A 23,706-nucleotide genomic window follows, 5' to 3' on the forward strand; every position below is an offset into this window, starting at 1 on the left:
GAAATAGTTTTTTTGTTCTAGGCATATAGCTCCCTAAAATCTTGGATATTTTGTTTCTACTTCATTTGAGCAGTCTTGTGGTATATTCTTTATCTTAACTCTCATTGCTGGAAATACTGCAGTAGTGACAGAGGTATCCAGTTATTTTTCCAAGATCAGCTAGAAAAGACCCAGTTGGGAATTCTTAGGCTATTGGAATACTTTTACCAAAATAGTGCGATTGTTTCAGGCTAGGAATCTTTTCCTCTATATTGGGCCTTACAAAGTGGCTTTTTTAAAAATTTATTTACTCATGTTTGTTGAGTTTCTGTTCTCTGTAAGAATCGTTCTTCTTGGAATCGTTCTTGGGACTAGAAACGGTGTATTTAAAAAGGTCAACACACCGTGCTGAAATATGAATTTTTCTTCAGAACTTTTGTGGGAACCTGTAAAAGAGATTCTTTGTTCCCTACTCTGCCTCCCAGAAAATAGTTATCACCCTTCTCCAGGTGTTTATAAGGCATACTGAAATCTGGTGGAATACTGGATAAAGGTCTGTGAAGTTAGAGTTTCTTTCTTTCTTTTTGGTGGTAGGGGATGGGTTCCAACTTGTGTTCTCAGCACCTAGAACTAAGTAAGCGACTGAGTAAAGATACTGCAAGTTCATTCATGTTAGAGATGGAAAATGACAGGAAAACAGAAAGCAAATTAGGAATCTTGATTGAAAATTGACACTAAGTTTTAGTTTAGTGGATAGCTCAGTTGCTCGTTATGTGAATCAATTAAAACTATTAATAAAATATTTTGAAGAATACTGCATACTTTATTAGTGGAAGAGAGATTTTTTTCTTTTCCATTTGTTCTTTGGTATACTTAAGTTTATCCCTGACTGGATATAATGCATTTTTCTTAAAGAATGTATAATAGATTCATTTTTCACAGAACTTTTGATAGTTATAAGACCTACTACTGTAGGTCGCATCAGATTTTTTAAATTCTAAGGATACCTTAATTTAAAAGATAAAAGGTATTTTTTTACAAAAAACTATCATCTGAACATGTAAATTTAGGTTTAGAAATAAAAGTTTGATTTTTTTAAGTTTTATATTTCCATATAAGTCTATCAGTTCTGTTTTGCATGCGAAGAAGTGATTCTATTTTATGATTTGACCTTTCAATATTTTTCAAATTATTTATTTTATCTTTGTTATGATTATGAAATTATCACTTGCTATTCAGCTTGATAGACATATATTGCTTTAGCATAAATCTGTTCTTGTTAGCAATAGCCTTTGGAACCTAAAAGCTGCATCATTAATTGGGGATTTAACACCTTATTATGTAAAATTATATAGGAATGCATAACTAAATATGTAAGAATCAAATAATGAGGACAGTCAACAAAGGAACTGCTTTATGTTTTTTAATAGGAATTGTGAATTTAGGTACTCTGGTTTTATAAATTTAAATTATGTAGTTGCTAAGAATAGAACTTTTATTTTCTATAGTAAAAGTAGAGAGGGCATCAGGTATGTGTGTGTTTGTGCGTGCATGTGTAGAAATTTCTTTTATCTACCTGTATACATGTATCAAATATATGTATCTCTCATTTATTTAATGTGACTACCAGTCAAGTGATAATAAGTAAGGGGTTCTAGAGTTTATCACTGCAAGTAAAGAAATACTGGCAGTGTTTGTTAGAATAATGAAAATCAGCTCCAAGAACAAAGATTAGAATTTTGAATATGTCCACTATCTTGAGCTTTAAATTATCCCAGTACTTTAAAAAGAGATTTTTAAAAAATGAAATCAGTTAATGGTAACAAATCCAACTAACTATAAAAGTTGTTTCAACTATGAAAGCTGAACTGCTGAAGTCAGTAAACCAATCTTTTTATGACTAATGCATATTTTTAAAATTGTGTGCAGTGTACATACAAGAGTTATTTAATGTGGAATCTGAGTAAATGGGAATTCACTTATTGATAAAGTTGCAAATTTCACATCACCATTAATATTTTAGAAACAATCCCTTATTTTGCATTCCAGTGTAGTATCCAATACTACTATTTTCTGAGCCAGCATGGGGGCATACACTTGTAATTCTAGCACTGCTCATAGCTGTATGAATAGTCTTCCTTTTTCAGTTACCTGATTTCATTTTCTTCTTATGTTTCAATCAGAACAACATACTTTAATAGATTGAATGCATCAGTAGAAAATAATTCCAGTTAACTTGTATTTAAGAGATAGGTTTTAAAAAAAAGCTATACAGTGCTACTCTTCTTACTAAAAGACAGTATGTAGCTTTAAACTTGTGGTCCTAGTGCTAGGATTACATGTACATGACACCACACTGGCTCATAAAATAGGTTTTTAAATGTATATATGTTACATTAAATGTAATGTGTTGGTTTTGTTTTGTTTTTGAGAACTCTCTTTGTAGACCACGCTGGCTTTGAGTTCACTGAGATCCATTTTACCTCTGCCTCTGTAACCCCCTCCTCTGCTTTTTCTTCTTCCTCTCCCCCCTTTTCTTTCCTTACTCACTCACTCTCCCCACACCACCACCCAGTCTTGCTTTGTAGCTCAGGAAGGTCTGGAATTCATGGTGATGCTCCTGTTTTCAGCCTCCTCAAGTGCTAAGACAAGAAGTGTGAACTGCTGTCCCTGGTTTCCCATTAAGTTATTAAGATGTCTGGAATCACCTCTGCTGTTTCAAATTTGAATTCCAGACCTTCCTGAGCTACAAAGCAAGACTGGGTGGTGGTGTGGGGAGAGTGAGTGAGTAAGGAAAGAAATTTGGTGGATAGGTAGGAGCGAATATGTATATCTAATAAGTGTGCATTTATCTACTATTAGTTGTGCTCTGTCTCGGCTGTATGTTTCTATATGTAAGTTTGATGTGGTTTTGAGCTTTGTTAATTCATGTTCTTTCATTTTTGTGACTTGTTCATAGCATGTGTGAAAAGGTTATTTTCCAAGAAAGAGGAAGTTAAGGTCAATATTTATCATGGAAATACACCCTATAATCATCCCGTACCCTGGAGGCTGAGGCAAGAAAATTGAGAGTTTGAGGCAACTTGGTCTATATAGCAGTGAGACTCTGTCTTAAAAATTAAAAGGAATTACTCTTCCCCCTTTTTTGAAAAACAAAAAGCATTATTATTGGTCATGAAGATGGAATATGCATTTCACATTGTGATTATGATGTGTTTTCCCCTGAAATTCATAAATATTTTGTGGGTTATTCACCAGTGCTTTCTAAAATGGCTGAAAATATGCTATAACAGCTGTCTGATAAAGTAAAAAACTGAACAAAATGTGTCTTCAGGTGAATGATTTTCTGAAGGAAAAATGGTGCAGATGAGTAATCAAAGTATGAAATTATTAAAAACAACTGTTTGTTTTTTTTTTTTTTTTTTTACTGAATCTTAATTATAGACTTATTTCCTTTTGTAAGTCAAGTTAAAAAAATTGCCTCACTAAAATTTTGAAGACCACTGTTCGGGACATGTTATATCATAATTTACTTGTTACACAAAAGTGACTTCATTTTTTGGCATTAATGTATGCTTTCTTCATGTAGGAGAATATATAAAAAATTGGAGGCCAAGATATTTCCTTTTGAAGACAGATGGTTCATTCATAGGCTATAAAGAGAAACCTCAAGATGTGGACTTACCTTATCCCCTCAACAACTTTTCTGTTGCAAGTAAGTGTATAACAATTGTTAATTCACCTTGGGTTTATTTATTTGCATGGCTTTATGTGTCGTATGTGTTAATGTATCTGAAAAACCAGTACAAAAGTTTAGGTTTGCATATAATTCCAAAGAAATTATAAACTCTGTAAGAATTTTCAGCTCTTTAAGATAGAGCCTTTAATCTTATGCAATGCAATATTTTATTATTTTTATATTTAGAGTTTAAATATGATAAATATAATTGCCCAACTATGTGTCTTATGTTTTTCATTGTAAAATAAACATAAGGACCTGTAAAATTAGTCCTAATATCTTATGCTCTTTACTACATTTCCTCCAGAATTCTGTCGCAATGTTTGGTTGGTTGATTGATTATATAAATGTTTTCTATTAGAAATCATTTTCTAAAATTTTATATTTTTAGTTACAGTTGTATTTCTTATGAATAGCTAACAAAATGCTAATAGTTTACCTAGAAATGTTCTTTGTTTAATTGAAAGATGACTGTGATAATATTAACATTGATTATTTTTATCCTTATTTTTATGTTACGACCAAACTCTTAAATGGTGTATACTTACTGATCCAATAAAAGGATCTTGCTGTGCTAATTTAGAAGTAGAGCATTTTTAATTTCAAATTTGAATGAGAACTAGGTAGAGATAAAAATTTTAATTAGACAATCTCCTCTACTGTTTTAATTGGATTTTATCTGTTAGATATAGTTGAAAAAAATTGGAGGTAAAACTGAAATTTATAAACATAATTAAATAACCAAAGAAAATCTTATAAAACATTTAAGTATTACAAAATTAATTTTACCTTATAGTAACTTCAAACTTGATTTTCAGTTTTAAAAATAAAACTAAAAGAGTATGGAATTACAAATAATTGTAGAATACTAACTTTATTTTTCCAAGTTTTTTTCTAAAAGTTTTTTATGTGCATCATGTTTTGATCATGCCCTTTACCCTCTTGGATACGTCTCCCAGTTCCTCCCTGAGAACTAATTTTAAAACCCTCTGCATTCATGTCAGGAAATTTTCTTGTGGATTTTTTTTATTTTTGAAATGAAAGCTCCCTGTCATTATATAAATTATACATGCACATTTTTGTATATGCTTGTACATGTGTATATTAAGGAAAACAGCCTTATCAGCATCAAAACATGTTCATTATATATTAATTGCTTTACTAATAAAGAAATTATTTTAAATCATTTTGACAATTGGAATAGTATCTTTTGAGTTTTTAAGTTGTTTTAAGATATGTATTTTCAGTCTAAAAGTATTTTGGTTGAACATTTGTTTATTAAGGTGATAGAAATTAATCTTTTAAGCAATTTCCATGTCCTGTCTAAATAGTTTGTTTATTTTACAAGCAGTTCTATTGGTTTGTCTGAAATAATTTCTGAAAGTGCAGAAAAATCTCTATCTGCTGATCAAAATGCAGCATTTTTTGACCTTATGAAATTTCACACCCCAACAAGTTTTAAAGACATACTGTATGTCACAGTCTGCCAACATCTGCTCTAACACTTCCACTGGCAGAGGCTGAAATAAATGTGTACTTGTGGAAAGAGATCTTATTTAGTGACTGACAGCTTTTCCACGAAATAAATAGCGGTTGACATCTGTAATTTTTACTTGCACAACCAAATACTTTTTGGTACTTGACTTTCACAGGTAAAGTTGTAGTTGAACCCCAAATTTTCAGGATTATTACCTTAGATCTTACTATGACTCCATCATTTAATTTTTTTAATTTGTAAAGCTTACGGTAACCTTAAATTATATACATAATTAAGGAAATAATACCTTAATTGAAAGGACATGAATGAAAGAAAAGGTCCTAATTTCAACTTTGACACATGCCCTAAGTGTGTTTAGAAGCAGGTCATTTTTTTAAACTCTGATCATAACACTTTCCTTATCAGCATCCTGGACTTTGTAAGGTAGAGTTTGAGCAGGCCCATGAAGATTAAGTAAATAAAAGCTTATTCAAATAAAGGAGGAGGTATTAAAGGCAGAGAGTGACAATTTTTTTTGAGACATTGTGCAGGAAAAAACCCTGCACACCCTATTTTCTTTGGCTGATAGTTCTTTACTTGCCTTGGCCTACATTGCAGTATTGTTCTCAAAGAGGTTGGAGAGATGGCTCAGCAGTTAATAGCACTTGTTGACTATGGCTTACAGCCATCTGAAACTCTGATTCCAGAGGATCTGACACCCTCTTCTGGCCTCCATGAGCACCTTCATGCACGTGGAACACATTCAGATAAGCAGGTGAACATACATGCACATAAATAAAAATAAAATTTTAAAATTTAAAAGAATTTGACTAGCTTAGTATTTAGCTAGTATTTAGATATATTAGATATACTATATTTTCCATTGATAGCTACAGTTGGAGTCCCTTATTCTTTTACTAATTAAAAATGTTCTTTGATGGGCTGGCTTGGGAGATGGGTCAGTTGGTTTATCTGCTTTCTGTGCTGAAATGAGTGCCCGAGTTTGAAATGAGGGCTCAGCCACCCTCTAAAACAGGTGCAGCGGAGCTTGCCTTTATTCTAAGTCTCCAGTGGCAGGACAAGCTGCTGCATGGAGCTCATGGCTTGGTCAACCAGCCTAATCAGTGCACTCCAGGTTTAGGTGGTGGATTACCTCCAAAGTAGTCTGGCCTTCACATATATGTGCACACACAAGTGCTAATATGTACATATATGTGGACTTAAGTATAGTTTCACAGAAACAGGCTTTTTACTCATTTGAAAAATATTTTTAAAAAAACTTGAAAGATTTAATTTTTTTTCAATCTTATATTTGGTTTTCTTTCCTTCTTCATAACATTGCCCAGGCTAGGGGTATATCTCAGTAGTAGAGTACATGTTTATCATACACAAGACCCTGGGTTTGAGCCTGGTGTTTGTTATGTACCCCTTTAACCCTAGCACCTTGGAGGTAGAGGCAGGTGGATCTCTGAATTAGAGGCCAGCCTGGTCTACAAAGTGAGTTTCAGGACAGCCAGAACTGTAGCAAAGAGACACCCTCTCTTGAAAAACAAATAAATGAACAAACAAAAAAGACTGGGTTTAGTTCCCTAACTAAAAATAAAAAATATTCTCAAAATCCTTCTATTCTCATTGATTCCATTGATTCTCATTGATTCCATTTTTTTTCTTTAAAGATTTCTTTTTATGCACATGAGTTCTCTGTCTGCCTGTAAATCTGCCTGCCAGAAGAAGGCATCAGATCACTATAGGTGACTGTGAGCCACCATGTATTGATGGGAATTGAACTCAGGACCTCTGGAAGAACAGCCAGTGCTTTTAACCACTGAACCATCTCTCCATCCCCTAATTCTACTTCTTAACTGCTGTGATCTAACTTCTTCTGTTATCTATCTGATCGAAACCACTTTTGATGATTTCTTTAGTGGTTACCTCATTTCTAACAGGGTAGGAGAGTAAACATTTTTTTCTTCCTATATTGAGTTCATGGCTAAGGACTCTATAAACTCTATAAAAGAAAAGCATTCACACACATTTTTTCAGCATTGATTTTTGTCTAGACTTTAGAAACTAAGACTCAAAGAAGACTTGTATGTTTTTGTGTTTTGGGTCCCCCACTAAAGTTTCACTGTGTAGCCCTGATTGGCCTGGAACTTTCTATGTAGGCTAGGCTGACTTCATACTGACAGAGATCTTCTTCCCTGGGCATCCCCAGCGCTGGAATTCAAGGCATGTGGATTAATGAAGAGGTAGATAATCATGGGGAAATATGACTGGGAATATGGATTATAATAATGGTAATAGGTTGGGGAGAACTGAGCAAGGCCTGTGTGTTGAGAACTGCATAGATGAGGATATTTCTCTAGGAATAGGAATGGTACTTGTTAGAGGAGGAGCTAAGATCTGCTGCACAGGAGACTCAGCAAGTCTTTACTAGTTTAATGACTTGTTCAGGGGAAATGGGATGGGCATGAGAACACGGAACGTGACTTTCTTGCTTTACTTTTTCCTTAAATGCCAAGGTAAAAAAATCCTTATTATGCTTAAACTTAATTTTCAGTTTAAATTTGTTTTCTGGATTGGCATAGAGACTGCATTTCATCTGCTGACCAAGATTTGAGATCGTCTTTTCCTCTGTATTGTAAGGTTTCTCTGTGTCCTTGTGTTTTCCCTTGCATAGTGGATAATTTGTGTAGAGTAAAGTATATAGTATTTAAGAAACCTCTGGCTCAGGACTTGATCACATTTTTCCTGCACTTGTAGTTACAAACTGTCCACCTTAATCCTACTTTTTCATGTATTCAGACCAAGCTACTCTCCTGAGAATTATGTTGTCACATTTCACTTAATTTCACTATTAAGTTATTGCCACCATAGATGTTTTATAGCCTTTTCTTGTCCTCGACTGTCCTCAAGATGGTTCTCTATTTTTCCCCTAGTTATTCAGTGTTTCAGTTCTGCCTCTGCTGGAGCAGAAATCTGAATCTGTCCCCTTCTTTTCTTTTCCTTCACATCTTTACCACACTCTCAGTTCATATCTAGTTCTGCTGATGTTATTCTTATATTTGAATCTACATATTAAGTATGTAGGTATTTGAACATACTAGGTTCCAATATGTAGGTTCAAACATAAGAATTGTAATGATTTTCCTGAAAAGAACCACTGTCTTACTCTCTGATGCAGATTCTTACTAGCTTCTCTGCCTCCAGTTTGTGCCACTCATGTTCTTCCTTCACTTGTCTGTCAAAATGATCTTTCTAAAATTACATCCTAACTATGCCATCCATCTCCCCATGAAAACCCTGCTTTGGATCTTCATTTTGCCTAATGGATGACATCCAGCTCCTTTAATGTATCATACCAGGATCTCTTCAATCTGGCCTCTTCTTTCAGCTCCTGCTTCATGTCTCTGTCTGCAGTTCTGCTCAACACTGCTGAGCTGCTTACAACTCCCCTAGGACTTTGCTGCTCCTCTACTCCTTTGCTTGTCTTCTGACTGGAATGGCCTTAACTTCTATTTGTCTGTGCAATTTTCTTTTGCCCTTTAATTCATATTTAAATTTCTTACCCGGGCGGTGGTGGCGCATGCCTTTAATCCCAGCACTCGGGAGGCAGAGGCAGGCGGATCTCTGAGTTTGAGGCCAGCCTGGTCTACAAGAGCTAGCTCCAGGACAGGCTCTAGAAACTACAGGGAAACCCTGTCTTGAAAAACCAAAAAAAAAAAAAAAAAAATTTCTTTGCCCATTCATTCCTTCAAAATTATTACCTTGCCTTTCTCAAACAGGTGTGTGTGTGTGTGTGTGTGTGTGTGTGTGTGTGTGTTTGTGTATGTGATCTTTTTGGTTATCTTGTTCATGAATATGTCCTACCTTACTCATCTGAGTTATTTTAGGTGAAGTAGTTTAATCTTATCTCCTAGTGTCTATATATTATGACTTTAATAGTTATTCTTGAAGATATGAGAACATAATGTGTAAATTTCTTCTTTTTATATAAAAAATGAAATCTTTGAAATCATTGTTTTGTTTAATGTTATCATAGTAGGTAATGCTTTTTAAACACCAGGATTAAAACTATATACTCAAGGCTGAAGAGATGTCTCAGTAGTTAAGAGTGTATAATATTGACTTGAGTTCAACTCACAGCCCCTGTATCAGGTGACTCATAACTGCCAGAAATTCCAGCTTCAGGGAAACCGACACCTCTGGCCTCCATAAGTACCAGCTTCGCTGGCACAAAACCAGTCCTTCATATATATTTAAAAATAAAATGAACCTCTATTGTTTAATTGTTGTTCTTTTCCCTGTCTCTGTACTAGAATATTATGTTAGTTAGTGTATTATGTACTTCTCATTATCATGCAGTGCCTAAAAGAAGCAACTGAAGGCCGGAAGGTTTACTTTGGCTCATAACTTTTGAGGTTGTCCTCAGTGCAGGTTCACACCGAGGCATGGCTTTGTGGTGAAAGTATGCACAAGAGAAAAATGTTTTACCTTACGATCAGGGAGCAAAAAAGAGAAAGGACCAGGGTCCTGTAATAACCACCTTCAAGAATATGGTACCAATAACATTAAAAGGTCCCAGGAGGCCCATTGTTTAAAGTTTCCACCATTTCCCAAAGGCTCCATGCTAAGCACCAAGTATTCAACATGTGTCAAGAAAGCATAGTTAAGATCTACTAATAGCAGGCAGTTTTCATCTTCCCTCTTCATAGATTTAGAGTAATAATAAACAGTACTTAAATTGCTAAGTACCTGTTGGCATGCAGAATGGACATTTATTAAGTTCTAAATGATGTGGATAACAACAATTGACTTTTATTCTAATCAGAGTGTATTAAATAAAATATGGACTGTGAATGAGGCACCTTCTAAATGCACTGAAGGAGAGATGAAATTTATATATTTTTAAAATAAAGTACAATCTACAATTTGACTTTTTTCTAATAATCATAGATTTAGGCCATCGTTGAGAAAATATACATATTGGGTTGAAAAATACTGCTAAAAATACACATTGTCACAGGTACATTAAGAAAAGTAGCTTTTCTATTTAGTAGTCATGGTCTCTGATATTTTACAGCCATTATCTTTTTTACTGAATTCACAGATTATTAAACTACAGAGTAGAAATAATTCCTTTATGGAAGACTGAGTGAGTAACTGCCTAGCTGTTCTTAGGTTCATCCATTTTTCCATGTCTTCTTCTTACTCTATGTGGTGGGAAGCAGGTGTACCAGCAATTGTCCTCAAGAAGCACCTCTAAGAATTCTTGCCTTCTTAATGTGTTTCACATGTTGGTCCATCCCGAAAATGTCTCTTATCCAAAACTTTTCTTTAATATCTTATATAAAAAAGAACATCTACATTTCTAGGATATTTTTAAAAAATGAATGTTCTCTGTCTAATCTATTTTTCCTTGTTTTTAAAGTGGAAAATTATGGGTCTTAAAACCATCAAAATCATCTTTTATGCCTGAATAAATATTAAATACAGCTTTCAGATATGGAGAAAAATCAGTTCTTAGTTCTAATCAAGATATATGGGGAGAGAGATTTATGACTTAGCAATAACCCAGTATGTCTAAAGAGCCATAAGCTGCATATATAGATATGGATTATGAGAGTTCAGAATAATTCAATTTTAATGGTTTGTTGATCATTTTACTTGATGCCTACAGGATTATATCATAAAGTTTTATATGTAGGAATTTGACATAGAGACTGGATATCATATTAACATTGCACGTATAGTAGGGAAAGAAAAATAGGATTAGTTGCCAAGATTAATTTTTCTTTCTTTTCAAAATTAATTTTTGTAGAAAATAAATCTTATATAGACTTGTAAAAAAGCAACATGTATTATCTATAGTTATGTCAGAGTTTACTTTTGAGCTGATAACAAGAGCTCTCAATGATAGGGTTTGGAAGAAGAAAGGTATTATTAATTAATACCTTGCTTGAGCATCTGGTTATATTGTGTGATGGTAGGTGTGCATCTTCAAACAAACAAACAAACACCACTGCCAGTCAGTGCTTTATGTTACCAGCCAGCTCATGTTTTTATTAATTCTCCCTGGATTATATTAACAGTCTCTGTATTGGTTTCTTACGTTCAGATTTTCTCATCTCTGTGGCACTTGGAGGCAATGTGTAGGATATGTCAGGAACAATGTTGTGCAAATACCATTTCTTTTCTCAGAAAAAATCTTAAGAGTTGCTCCATTTTTTACATGGGGAAGCTGAATTATTACTATTTTTACTTATCTATAAAGAGTTATAAAAATAATCATATCAATGTTTATATCTTCTCAATATTTCTACATATGCCTTAATATTCCATAATTTTTGTTGTGGTGGTGGAGATTGAATCCAGTGCCTAACACATATTTGGAAACTCTGCTGATGAGGGAGGTACACCCTCTATGAATATTTTATATATAAATTGCCACACTCTGTTGAGTTCAGTACCATCAACATTTATTAGTGGTTTACTTTGAGTGACTTCTTACAGTATTTTATATTTTTAATCCTTTGAAGATTAGGTGTGTTTTTATTCTTAATTGTGAGAAAACTTAGATAAATGGGAAATGAAGTCTAATAGTAGGTATATCTCACTATAAGAAATAGATGCCTTATTTAAAAATAAACCAGAAAGTAATAGTATAAATGTAGTCAAATGACTTTTGAGGGATGAAGTTTCTGCAGGCTGAGGAGTGCCCACATGACAAGTGTTGCCCTTGTATAGTCAGAAGTTGCCTTTTTCTTTCCACAGTCTTTCAGTATCTTTCTAATTTTTTTTTTAAAAAAACGTTGCTTACTATATATTGGGAAGAAATTAAAATTAACTTGTTTGTAAATTGAATTACTGTTGCTTTAGAAAGGGAGAGAATGTTGTAGGTAATGGTTTTAAGGAAAACAGGCCAGGACTGGTAAGCCACATCATCTTATAATCTGTGACACCAAGATGGAAGTAGACCCCAGCAGAAAAAGCCTCTGCTCCTACTCTTCTCTTTCTGCCATAAGTTTTCCAAGGTCCATCATCTCTTACCTGTCTATAAGAGATGGTTTGTCTATAATTGTTACTAAATTCCGTTTAAGTTCTTCTGACTATTTTTCCTTGTTTGCTATTGTGTTCCTAAATTACAATTTACAAATATATATACTCAGATTTGAAACTGCTTGTCATGTGTGTTAACATAATTTGGAATATATATATATATATATATATATATATATATATATATATATATATATATAATTTAATATGTGTATTTAGACGCTATAGGAACAGAGCTGGTAGAGTGGAAATACAAATAAATGAGATTTATTAGAGTCGCTTATAGGCTCTGATTCAGGTAGTTGAACAGTGGCTGTCTCCTGATGGCAATTGTTTAGGCAATGAGACTGATATCTGAGCAGTTCCAGTCTGGTGCTGGAGTCCCAGGGAAGTCCTGGAGTGCTGCTGGCTTTCTGTGTTGGTTCCTGAAGAAGTAGTTTCTAATAACCAGTGCAGGAACGCCTCAGCAACAAGACAGATACACTTACTAGTGAGAGTGAAAGCAAGGAAGCAGAAAAAAGCTTCCATCTTTCATGGTCTTTTATGTGGGCTGCTACTAAAAGTTGTGGCCCAGATTTAGGGTGGGCCTTCCCACCTTTTAAATAATCCAATCAAGAAAAATCCCTCACAAGTGTGTCTAGCTGTCTACTGCTTGGGTTTTAGTTAATTTCAGATGTAGTCAAGTTGAAAACCAAGATTAGCAATCTTAATATTTACATATTTTAGGAAACTTAAGTTATAATGAATATTTAGAAAGCTTTTTTTGGGAGTGTCATGTTCTTAACATTGTATCGAGTACTCAGAGAAATAAAGAAGGAAGGAAATAAATTTTTAAAAAATGTTATTATGTGCCACACCATTTCAGATAATGTTATCTCATTTAAGCCTTACAGCAATATTTACCTATACGGTAAATATTGTGTTTCCTATTTTGAAAAGGTTCAGAAAAATGTGGCATGCTTATTTGATAGTTGTCGGAGCCAAAAGTTAAATGCATGACAAACAGAATGTGAACTTTGAATTCCATGTTAGCTTCAGTACTCGACAGAGAACAGGAAATAGTCATTAGACCTGAAGAATTTGTTATATAGTAGCAAAAATGCTCTGTGACACTTGGGATTAGTGCTTGAAATGTTCCGTGATTAAAATATGGAGTTGGAGTAGGTTTTACAAATAAAATATAAAGTTTAGGAGATTCATTAGAAATTGGACTATCAGAAAAATCTCTTTGGAGATTGTTTAGAGAAATAGTTTCATTTTAAAGGACAGATTGGCTTCTAGGTAACAGTACTAATCTAATTAAAAAATAATTTCTCAGAAACTTGGCCTGATAAATTCCCTCTTGAATTAAGTGGGCATGGAATCCACAGGAATGAATCAGAGCTTCATGGTATGTCCTTTTCCTGTCCCTGTATAGTGTGAAAAATATGGAGGGAAAGGGTTTCTTTCTTAAGGTACAGTTACTGTGATGAAACACCATGACCAAAGCATCTTGGGAAGGAAATGGTTTATTTCACTCACAGTTCCATATACCAGTTCATCATCAAAAGCAGTGAGGGCAGAAACTAAAGCAGAATAGGAACCTGGCGTCAGGAGCTGATGCAGAGGCCATGGAGGGATACTGCATACTGGCTTTCTCCTCATGGTTTACTCAGCCTGCTTTGTTATAGACCCCAGGACTACCTGTCCCTTTCTAGGGATGTCACCACCCACAATGGGCTAGGCCCTCTCCATCAACCACTATTTCAGAAAATGCTCTACAAGCTTGCCTACATACTAGTCTCATGGAGACATTTCTCACTTGGGTTTTTCTCCTCTTAGGTGATTCAAGTTGACATACAGTTAACCATCACAGCCGGGCGGTGATGGTGCATGCCCTTAATCTCAGCACTGAGGCAGAGGTTGGAGGATCTCTGTGAGTTCAAGGCCAGCCTGGTCTATGAGAGCTAGTCCCAGGACAGGCTCCAAAGCTACAGAGAAACTCTGTCTCAAAAAACAAAACAAAACAAAAAAATTAACCACCTCAGAGGGATACCAAAAAGAAAGAAACATGCCACTGAAATTAGTTAATAGATTGCTTTAACCACTCCAGATATTTGTTTTCTTAAAGCCAGAGTTAGGAATTCTTTTAGCTTACCTGGTGTTTCATGTGCAGTTTCTTTAGTATCATTGCTATATATTGTCTTGTTTAGTAACTTATAAAACAATTTTATTTACACAGATAAATATTGCATTTCAAGTCTCATCTTAAGGATAATATTTTTAAACCAAAATGTTATTAACTATAATTTTTAGCTTGCAAAGGATAGATATCTCTTGAAATATTTCATTCATGTGGGGATGGTGTAGTAATGTGGGTAGAGAGAGGAAGGATGGTTAGGTTGAGCACTAACTAATCAATGTGTATGTAACAAGTCACACATGGTGAACTTACTGTAGAGTTTGTTTTGCCTTGAATTGCTTATTGATAGGTCAGTATATTTCATTTATTCAGGCCAGAATTTATTAAATGTATAGACCACGAGATACCAAGCCAACTTTGATGCAGAGTTAAGGATCCTTGTATTGTTATCTTATATTATTGCTGATCCTTGTATTTTCTTCTGTGATAACCTTTCATATTTGAATGGTAGACCAATTCTGCCTGCTGCTTTCCAAATGCAATCAGATATGACCTGATAAAATATGTATAAGATGTTTGCTTGAGTATATATATTTTTATCTGATTTAGTCCTTGACTTTCTTTTTAGCAAATCATTTTTGTAATGTAAAGCTTGAATTTTTACAAAGTAGAGATTGTAGTTTAAATATAATAATTAGAATTGTGCCTATCATAATTGGTGCTTTAATCACGGCTTAAAATTAAATAGGGAATTTCCTATCAGTAAGGAAAGAAATTGACATTAAAAAACCTACTATGTATTACCTATTTGACTTTTTGTAAATATATTCACCATGAGAAGCATAGCTTAAACATTATTCCTTTTTAAAGAAAAATTAGATAGTAAAGCTGCCTTATAGACATTAAACATGTTCTTAGAGTCTCAAACCAAGTAACTCTAACTCTTAGCTTGAATTCAATTTGATCATATATGAAGTTAAGATTCCTCAAGTAATAAGTAACCAATACCACGGAAAATGTGATCTTCCAGGTCTGATACATGGTGCATCCACATAGACTTTTATAGTCTCAGAGTATATTTTGAGTATGGTCAATCTATTTAGGGTAGATCAAGGTGAATGCAGAAGTGGTGGTTATTTTGTTAAACAATGATTATTTTATAAAAAGAATATTGTGGAATTTTGAGCAGATCACATAACTGTCCCAAATCAGAATTTTATCATATGTATAATAAAGGAGTTGGATCATCTTGAAAGTCCTTACTTTACAAAATTGTTGATTCCAAATTCTTAAATCATTATTCAAATGAGACTACTACTAATAATACATTACTGCTAATTAAGCCCTTGCCTATTATGCATTGTACACATTCATTGTTGCTTTTTTTTTTAAAAAAAAAAAAAAACATGTCTGCAGTGTGGCGATACTTGTCTCAGTGATAGAACTGTGAATACATCCGTGGTGCTCAGGCTTTGGGCCAGCACTCACTATGTTCTCCCTCCTTACTGCAGCATGTCCACCTGCTTAGGGTTTCAGGGTCGAAGTTTTTCTAGTGGGAACTTCAGAAGGTAAGGGCTTATTGTGTCTCTCCACTAGTTTGTCAGTGTTGTAGACCAAATCTTGTCATTTTCATCTACTGTACAAAGATACATTTCAGAATTTTAGGTTACTTCCATTTAAGGAAAGTGGAACAATGCGGAGGAATCACTAGTGCTTAAAGCCTTCAACACTGCTCTTTGAATTACAACATAAGTTGTAGCATAGACATTAAGTTTCAGAGAAAAGACCCTCTGGATATTTTTGGTAAATTATATAGTATCATTTTTGCAAATTGAATTTGAGATTCTCATGTATTGCCACTTCTCCCGAACTGTTAGTGCTGTATCACTGCCTTACTGCCCCCCTTATGTCTTTCTTGATTTAAAAACATTCGTTATATTTCTTATAATGTTAAATGAGGCCTAAGGCCAGAGTGGAAGGAAGGGCCTTTCAACCTCAGTATTTAGAAATGATATTGAGGAGTTGTTTTGGGTTGGAAATAATACATAATCAAGCAGATGCTAATGAAAAAAATGCAATGCAGAGGAAGAGAAAAGAGATTGGGGTGCTGTTTGGAAGTTCCATAGAGGAGAGTACATTACCCCTTTATTATAACAATGTTTCTGCACTAGAATAAGGCCTTCCACTGCAAGTTCAGCCTTTTTCATTCATTTGTTTTGTGCTCTGCTTCCTCTGTTGCTAATTGTCAGCACAATAGTCTTCCAACTATGAAATCTCAGTGTCCTTTTAGACCAATTTGTCATTGTGTTTCTCTCTCACCCCCAACCCATGGACTCAGAATCTATTACCATGGTTGCATTTTTAGATTTTTGTATGTTTTAAAATGGCAGTGCTTTTGAAACATGCCAGAATAGTTCATGGTAATTGAATCATCTAACTAGCAACAGTTACTGCTTCCAAAATGCATGCTGAAAGTTTCTATTTCTATAGGCTATTCTTATAGGATGGCTTAAAATACACATATAATATATTTAGAGCAATATTTCAGTCATTGTTCCTTTTAAAATTCATTGTAGTTTGTATTATTTACATATTTATTGTTTACCCTGTAAAGTTTTTGTGACTTTACAAAATTGTATATGTTCCATCTCCATCAATAACTCCTTATTCTTATAGATAATTTTACTAAGGAATAAGCAAAATTGCCATAGACTGACAGAGTTGAATAAATTCTGTTATAAGATTTAAAAATAGATTGGTTGATAGACTTCCTTCCAAGAATTCACAAAGCCCAAAGTTCAGTCCTAACACCTTGTCAAATTGGATCTGATGGTGCAGGGTTGTAATCTCAGCACTCATGGTAGAAAGCCAAAATGATCAAAAGTTCAAGGTCATTTTCAGCTAAAAGGTATATTTGAGGCCAGCCTGGGGTACATGAGATCTTATCTTAAGGGGAAAAAAGATACTAAGCAGAAAAAAAATTTTGAAGCAGTAAATTTCATTTTGTTATAAATGTCATCAAAATATATACTAAAAATGGTTGAAGTTGTAGATTACTTGTTAAAGTTACATATTTTAAAGGGCCATGGCTAGTCTATTGCAATAAATAAATAAATACAAAAATATTGTGCCTAATTACTTCTTTTGAGTCTACTACATATTTGTATTTCTATTAAAATTCTCTCAGTAAAATGTTGCATGTCAATTTTGTGTTTCAATTATTGTTTCAAAGTTACTACAGTGTATTTTTACTAGATATTTTATGTATGCATAGAATGGTTATTCTAGAAAATTCTCAAGAGGTGTATTTATTTCATGAGAGGCAGGATGTGGTTGGTAAACATCATAAAAACATTGATGTTGAAATTGTTGACTAACAAAATGTGCTTTGGGTTAATAGTGGGAACTACAGTAACCATATTCATTAAAGAACTATTTTGAGAGGTTCAAGATTAAAACCCACAAATAATATCCCATGTAATACCAAAGTAGTATTTTTAAGTGGTATAGTTTGGAATGTAAGTCACAAAGTGAAAAATAACCTGCCAGAATAGAAAATAATGTTAGTAACCTGATCTTAGACTAATCATGTGTCATGTAATAAAAAGAATTTATTTTATCACTGTTCTTTTATGTAGAAAAAATAATGTTGTCTTAGGATAATAGGCTTAGGCAGCAGTAACTAAAAATGGGGAGCAGGATGTAGGCAAGTTTGGGAATCAGTTATTTGCCATTAATATGTATGTTTATTATCATCAACTTAATTGTTAGTGTACAGGGCGAGATCCAACTGTGAAAAGAATCCAGAGAGACTGATGTCTTTCTCCTTGGCTATTCCTTACCTGAGAAATAGTCAGTGCCATGAAGCAGGATTCTCCCAGGGAATTTTCCTTATCCTGTTCTTGTGTCAGAGCTAAGAAATAAAAGACCTCCAACCTTTTCTTTCCCTCAGTATTGTTAGCAGATGAAAATTATCCTTGATTTCTTCATAAGAAAAAGAAATCAGTGGAGAGAAACCAAGACTAGAGAAGGAATAGAAAGGACAACAAGCTGGACTAGGTCTTGTCTCCTTGTTCTCAAAGACAGTTTCATAATTTGGATTCTTATAGTTCTGTGATCCACCTTTTAACAGGTTTCACACAAGCTATGCATTTTGAACAAGTTGTTTAACTAGTCAATACTTATAGATTTGCTCTTCTATAAAATGGAGCATAATACCAGTGTTTAGTTTTGTGTTTTGAGGTAGAAACCCTCAGGAACCACTCAGAGTGTCATATGTGGCACATGATCATTCAGTGGTTATTCTGAGACTGTTCTCCACTGGGCATCGACTTTACCTATCTTCAGTATATTAAATGAATAACTTTTTTTTTTTTGGTTTTTCGAGACAGGGTTTCACTGTAGTTTTTTAGAGCCTGTCCTGGAACTAGCTCTTGTAGACCAGGCTGGCCTGGAACTCACAGAGATCCGCCTGCCTCTGCCTCCCAAGTGCTGGGATTAAAGGCGTGCGCCACCACTGCCCGGCTAAATGAATATCTTTTAAGGTGGAGTTGTAATTGGTCATCATGTCTTTTTGTCTGAACAGTAGTGGAAACATTAAACAAAAGGAAGTATATTAAATGAAAATATTATACTTATAAATTTAATAATAAGCTTGCAGTTGGCATCATTTAATTATTCAATATAAACTATGCATATGTTTATAATAAATGGAATGTATTATGTTCCTTTTACATTGACTATCAGAAATTTTTTTGTTTAATTTTGAGTTCTTTGAGTGGAGGAATGTGGTTGTAATTTGTAGCCCTGGCTATCCTGGAACTCCATTTGTAGATCAAGCTAGCCTCAAACTTAGAGAAATCCATCTGCCTCTGCTTCCTGAGTAATAGAATTAAGGATTTCTGCCATCATGCATAGGCTCTGTAGAATATGTTTGAAAGGATAAAATTAGTATTTAAAAGATTAAAAGGTTGAAATAAAATCTAAACTTTTTAATATAATCTGAACAGATGATTTTTCAGAATCTTTTGGAGAATATATATGTGTGTGTGTGTGTGTGTGTGTGTGTGTGTGTGTGTATACATATATGTGTGTGGGTGTGTATATATATATTGATTTGGCATGTTACAGTCCTGTTAATTGGCTTTCAAATTTGCAGAAAAATTAGAATTTCGAACAAACTTTGTCATCTGTAGTTTAGAATGGTGTAAAGTAAGCAGAGTGTTTGAAATTCAGCTTGTAGTTGGTTACTCCGCAGAAGCTTAACTAATGTAACTGCCTAATGTAAGTCAGTTTAACAAACAGCTGAAAGCAATCTTCAAGTTGAGAGCAGATGCTTGCTCTTGAGATGGTAAGTTGGAGAATGAGAAGGAAGATGCCCAGTGCCCTGCTCTGGGCTCCACATATCTACAGAGGCAGTCATACGCATGTTTCACATATACCATGCATACCCGCAGGATAATCTAAAAATTTAGTATTTTTGTGGCATTATAATATTCATTTTCTAGAGCTCTGTGTCGTGCTAATGATTTCCTTTTAGGCTTGGTTGATTTTAGTTAAGATGACTTGTCTACAGGTTAGAGTGGGATATGAAGGTCATATATTATTAGTTAGGATGACTTGTCAAGAGATTAGAGTAGAATCTAGAGATCATTCTTAGTTTTTCAAAACCTATTGTGGCCTTTTATGTCCATCAGTTTTACATGAAAATGGGAGACCTAACATTTGATAAATATTTATTCATAATTAATTTATTTTCTTGATGAGTTTTTCTCTTAATATGCAGTGCTTTTCTTTTTATCTCTTTTGACTAATTTTACTGTGAAGTCCACTTTTTCAGATACCTGAATAGCTCTAACAGCTTGTTTTCAGTTTCTGTTTGCTTGATAGATAGTTTTTTACTCTTTGACTTGATCTTTTCATCCCTTTTTCTGTGGAATGTATATTTTGGAAACAACAGATAGGTAGATTTAGTTTTTCAATCCAGCCTGTCAAATGGTGTCTCTTCATTGGTGAGCTGAGATTACTTCATTTTAAAATTAATATTAAGAGAAGCTATTATAGAGCTACAGTAATAAAAACAGGCTGGTATTGGCATAAAAACAGATAGGTTGACAAGTGGAATCAAATGAAAGACCTGGATATTAGTCCACACACCTATGAGGACCTGATTTTTCACAAAGAAGCTAAAATTATACAATGGAAAAAAGAAAGCATTTTCAACAAATGGTGCTGGCATAACTGGATATCAACATGTAGAAGAATGAAAATAGATTCATATCTATCCCTATGCATAAAACACAAGTCCAAATGGATTGAAGACCTAAATATAAATTTGACCACACTGAACCTGATAGAAGAAAAAGTGGAAAGTAGCCTTCAATGCATGGGCACAGGAGACTACTTCCTAAATATGACACCAGTAGTACAGACACTGAGAGGAACAATAAATAAATAGAACTTTCTGAAACTGAGAAGCTTCAGAAAGCAAAGAACACAGTCAAAGACAAAAAGGAACCTTACTAAGTGGGAAAAGATTTTCACCAACCACACACCACACAGAGGACTGATCTCCAAAATATATAAAGAACTCAAGAAACTAGACATCAAAATACCAAATACTTCATTTAAACAGTGGGGCACAGATCTAAACAGAATTCTCAACAGAAGAATCTCAAATGGCCAAAAGACACTTAAGGAAATGTTCAACATCTTTAGCCATCGGGGAAATGCAAATAAGAACGACTCTGAGATACTATCTTACAGCAGTCAGAATGGCTAAGATCAAAAACTCAAAGATAGCTTATGCTGGAGAGGATGCAGAGTAAGGGGAGCACTTCTCCATTGCTGGTAGGAGTACAAACTTGTACAGCAACTTTGGAAATCAGTATGGTTGTTTCTCAAAAAATATGAATAAACCTACCTAAAGGCCTCTCAACCAAAGAATGGATAAAGAAAATGTGGTACATTTACACCATAGAGTACTACTCGGCACTAAAACACAATGACATCTTGAAATTTGCATGCAAATGGATAGAACTAGAAAAAACTATCCTGAGTGAGGTAACCCAGACTCAGAAATATGAGCATGGAGCCGGGCGGTGGTGGCGCACGCCTTTAATCCCAGCACTCGGGAGGCAGAGGCAGGCGGATCTCTGTGAGTTCGAGGCCAGCCTGGTCTACAAGAGCTAGTTCAAGGACAGGCTCTAAAAAAGCTTCTGAGAAACCCTGTCTCGAAAAACCAGAAAAAGAAAAAAGAAAAAAAAAGAAATATGAGCATGGTATGTACTCATTCATAAGTGGACTAGATGTAAAGCAAAGGAGAGCGAGCCTATAGTCCACGACCCCAGAGAAGCTAAGTAACAAGGAGAACCTTAAGAGAAGCATACATAGATTTTTCTGGGAAGGGGAAATAGACAAGATCTGAGAAAATTGGGAACATTGTGGTGGGGACAGAAGGGAGGATGAACTGGGAGGAAGAGGGGAGAAAGGGATGGGGGATGAGAACTAGAGGGAATGGGATAATGGAGATGGCGGAAGGAAGAGACAGAGCAAGGAAAGAGATAATCTTGACAGAGGGAGCGACTGTGGGTTAGCAAAAAAACTTGGCACTAGAGAAATTTCCAGGAATCCACAGGAATGACCCCAGCCAGCTAAGACACTAAGTAATAGTGGAGAGGGTACCTGAACTGGCCTTGCCCTGTAGTCATATTGATGACTATCTTAATTGTCATAGAACTTTCATCTAGAAACTGATGGAAGCAGAGGCAGAGGGCCACAGTGGAGCACTGGGCTGAACTCCCAAACTCCTGTCGAAGAGTGGGAGGAGTGAGAATATGAACAAAGAGATCAAGACCATGATGGGGACACCCACTGTAACAATTTACCTGAGCTAATGGGAGCTCACCAACTCTGCCCAGAGAGGGAAGGAACCAACATAGGACCAGACGAATCCCTCTGAATGTGGTGACAGTTGTATGACTGTGGCAAACTATGGGGCCACTGGCAGTGGGACCAGGATTTATCCCTGCTGCAGGTACTGGCTTTCTAGAACCCATTCTTTTTGGAGGGATACCTCGCTCAGCCTAGATATCATAGGGAGGGCCTTGGTTTTTCCTCAGAGCAATGTGTGTTAACCTCTCTTTGGAGTGGATGGAGGTGGAATGGGGGAAGGTGGAGGGAAGGGGAGGAGTGGGAACTGGGATTGGTATGTAAAATGACAAAAGATATTTTTTAAAAAATAAAATAAAAAAGATCGTTATTATAGTTTTTTGTTGTTGCTATTTTTTGGCTAGTTGGACCATTGTTGTTTGCTCCTTTCTCTCCTGTTAGTGTCAGGATGTGTTGGTTCACTACACTGAACATGATGAACTCTTTCCTTAGGTTTCTTTTCTTCATGCATTCCCATCATGAAATTTGCTCTTTGCTATGCTCTTGTGACTGGACTGCTTTACTTTCTGTGTGTAGTGTTCCTGTAAATAAATATCTCCTATAGTGCTGAATTGGTGGTCATAGACTGCTTTAGTTTGTGCTTGTCTTTAAATGTCGATTTGTCGTTGTCAGTATTCATAGCTATCTTTGTTGGGTAACAAAGTTCCATGTTTCCTAACTTGTAAGGATACTAATAAGAGATCAGATTTTATTCTGAATTCTAATATGTTTGCCTTTGTGAGTTGGAGGCTTTCCCTTACAGCTTTTAGTATTGTCTCTTTGCATTGGATTATATTACAGTTTGACTTGTGTTTTGAAGAGATTTCTATATCTGTTTGGGATTTTAAGCATCTCTTGTGTTTGGATGTCTGTCTCTATAGATTTGTTTTCTGTTTTCATAATTTCATAATTTCATAAAATACATTTTCAATTCCTTTAATGTTTATTTCTGATCTTTCTATTCTATGGATTAATGATTTCAACCTTGATCATATTTCATAATTCTTAGATGTTTTGGTCATGCCCATTTACTTACTTTTCCTTACTGATGTTTAATTGTAGTTCTTTATTGACTTTTATCTCTGATTTGTTCTAGTCTGTCCTCACCTGGTCAAATCTATTGATGGTGCTTTCTGTTATGCACCTACCTTTTCCCCCATTAAAATGTTCATTTCCAGGTTACCACCTCTGTGAATCAGTTTCCTTTTTAATTTTTCTTCTATTTTGGTGTTTTATAAGTATTACTGATTACTTCCCCTCCATTTTTCTCTATTTTTTCTCTTTTCACATATGTTGCCGACTTCCTGGTTTTTGGATTGAATTCATCTGCTTGTTTATATATTTTTTTCATGTCTTTATTTTAATTGGTAAATTTATGATATTTTTACCTCCCATTTTTAT

General features: G+C 34.7%; 1 protein-coding gene across 3 annotated transcripts in view; it reads left to right on the forward strand.

Moving 5' to 3' along the window:
* The window catches only part of Akt3 (AKT serine/threonine kinase 3), a 237,517-nt gene that overhangs the window by 106,124 nt on the left and 107,687 nt on the right, over window positions 1-23,706 (forward strand). For all 3 annotated transcript variants that reach the window (XM_038348695.1, XM_038348694.1, XM_038348696.1), the window contains exon 3: window positions 3,569-3,694. In XM_038348695.1, coding sequence (XP_038204623.1) covers window positions 3,569-3,694 — 126 coding nt within the window. The remainder of the gene's footprint in view (window positions 1-3,568; window positions 3,695-23,706) is intronic.

The sequence above is a fragment of the Arvicola amphibius genome, chromosome 12 (assembly GCF_903992535.2).
Source record: "Arvicola amphibius chromosome 12, mArvAmp1.2, whole genome shotgun sequence".
Taxonomy (NCBI): Eukaryota; Metazoa; Chordata; class Mammalia; order Rodentia; family Cricetidae; genus Arvicola; species Arvicola amphibius.